At 62.9% G+C, this 1,834-nt stretch overlaps 1 protein-coding gene across 1 annotated transcript in view; it reads right to left on the reverse strand.

The window, feature by feature from the left end:
* Nucleotides 1-245: 245 nt before the first annotated feature.
* KLK4 (kallikrein related peptidase 4) overlaps nucleotides 246-1,834 on the reverse strand; it is a 2,398-nt gene continuing 809 nt past the window's right edge. Inside the window, exons 3-5 of the mRNA XM_006144695.2 lie at nucleotides 1,228-1,496; nucleotides 1,030-1,166; nucleotides 246-570 (exon numbers count right to left, since the gene is read on the reverse strand). Of these exons, the coding sequence (XP_006144757.1) occupies nucleotides 418-570; nucleotides 1,030-1,166; nucleotides 1,228-1,496 (559 nt within the window). The 3' untranslated portion in view covers nucleotides 246-417. The remainder of the gene's footprint in view (nucleotides 571-1,029; nucleotides 1,167-1,227; nucleotides 1,497-1,834) is intronic.

Raw genomic sequence — 1,834 nt, forward strand, 5'->3', positions numbered from 1 at the left:
TGCACCTTCTCCGGAGTTGGTTTCTCTTAACCTCCCAGGTAATGGCGCCTCCCTCTGAAACCCTGTAGCCCTCCTGGCCAACGCTTCCCTCTCCCAGACAGGGAAACTGCGACCCAAGGAGGAAACGCTGTCGTATTTGCTGGAATCCCTGCAGGGCAGGGAAGCAAGAACCCGGAGGTGAACCAGTGCTTCTCTTCGGCTTTATTTGTGCATCAGGGAAGGGGACAAAAAGGTGAAAACTCGGCCTTCTGAACCCGGCGACGCTGGGTCCATACAGTGCCACCAGGGGGCACTGTGTGCAGGGAGAGTCTAGACGGGATCTGATTCTAGAACTGAAGACGTGGGTGGGGAGCTGGGGTTCCTGAGTCCCTCCAGCAGGCTCAACCCCGGTCAACCTCAGGGGTCTCAGCCCCGTAACTAGTTACTCTGGATGGTTTTCTCTATCCAGGCAGTGAATTTGCAGAGGTTGGTGTAGACGCCTGGCACACCGATTTGGCCACACTTGGCATATCCGAAAGACACAAGGCCCTGCAGGGACCCATTGCAGACCAGGGGCCCTCCAGAGTCACCCTGTTTTGGAGAGAGACAGTGAATCAGGACACAAACGCAGAGAGGTGGGGACAGGTGTGGGTCAGAGAGGACCCGGATGAGACTGGGAGACACTCAGCAGTATGCCCTCTGGGAGGTCCCCCAGGCCCTCTGCAGCCTCTGTCCTGAGGCTGGCTACTTCTCCTGGGTTTGTGGCTGGTCCGTCTGTCTCTCCATCTCTGTCTCTGTGTGTCTTGGTGTCTCTGTATGTCTGGGTCTCCCCTATTTCTCTGTGTGCTTTATCTCGGAGTCTAGCTCTCCGGGTCTGGGTCTCTGTGTGTCTCTGCCTCCCTTCTCTCTCTCTCTCTCTCTCTCTGTCTCTGTTTTGCTTCTCTGTACCCCCTGGCTAGTTCTCAGCTTCGCTCTCCCACTTGCCCTGTGTCTGCCACCATGCACCTGCTCCACCTCCCCGGAACGTCCCCCCTGGTCCCTGGCTCTCACGCTGCAGGAGTCCGTCTGGTCCTGCCCCCCGCCGGCGCACAGCATGCTGGGGTGGTACACGGGGCCGTAGAGCTGTCTGCAGTCCTCCTCGGACACCACCGAGACATTCGCGCACTGGAGCACTGTGGCCATCCTGCCTGGGACACAGAGCTCCGGGTAGCCCCTCGGCTGGGCAATGAAGCCCTGGAAGCCGCAGACCCGCGCTGCAGGGCTCAGCATCCGCCAGCAGGCCCCAGCCAGAGATGAGGCAAGGCTCCCCAGCGGCTGGGCACTGCGAGGCCACGGCCATGTTCCGGATGGTGTCAGACACGGGCACCGACTCGTTCAACTTGACCAGCATGAGGTCGTTGGCCATGAAGGGCTTGTTGTAGGCAGGATGCGGGATGGAGAGGGTGGCCCGCAGCACGCGGCTCCCCGGCTCCGGGGGCGCCTCCAGATCGTGCAGGCCCAGCCCGACGGCGAAGGAGCTGGGCGGGTGAGGGCCGGTGAGCGCTGCGGCAACTCCTTCCTCCAGTCGGTTCGCAGCCTCGGCTCCCTACCCAGCCCCCTCGTCCTAAGTCCTCATTCTCAGGGACGAGAACTTGCCCGGTTCATGGGTGCGTCGTCGGGGGGCGTTCAACCCCAGCTCTCTTTCCAACGCGCCAGCTCCCGCCCCGGCCCCGCGCTCTGCTCCAGATCCCCGCACGCGGCCTCAGTCCCTCTGGCTCCCAGCGTCCTCGCTGCCACGCCGCCCTGAGCACCCCCCAGGCCGAGCCGGGGATTAGGCCCCGCCCCGCCAGCCCCGACTCACTCCTGCGCGCAGCGC

The sequence above is a fragment of the Tupaia chinensis genome, unplaced genomic scaffold, assembly GCF_000334495.1.
Source record: "Tupaia chinensis unplaced genomic scaffold, TupChi_1.0 Scaffold000129_1, whole genome shotgun sequence".
Lineage (NCBI taxonomy): Eukaryota > Metazoa > Chordata > Mammalia > Scandentia > Tupaiidae > Tupaia > Tupaia belangeri.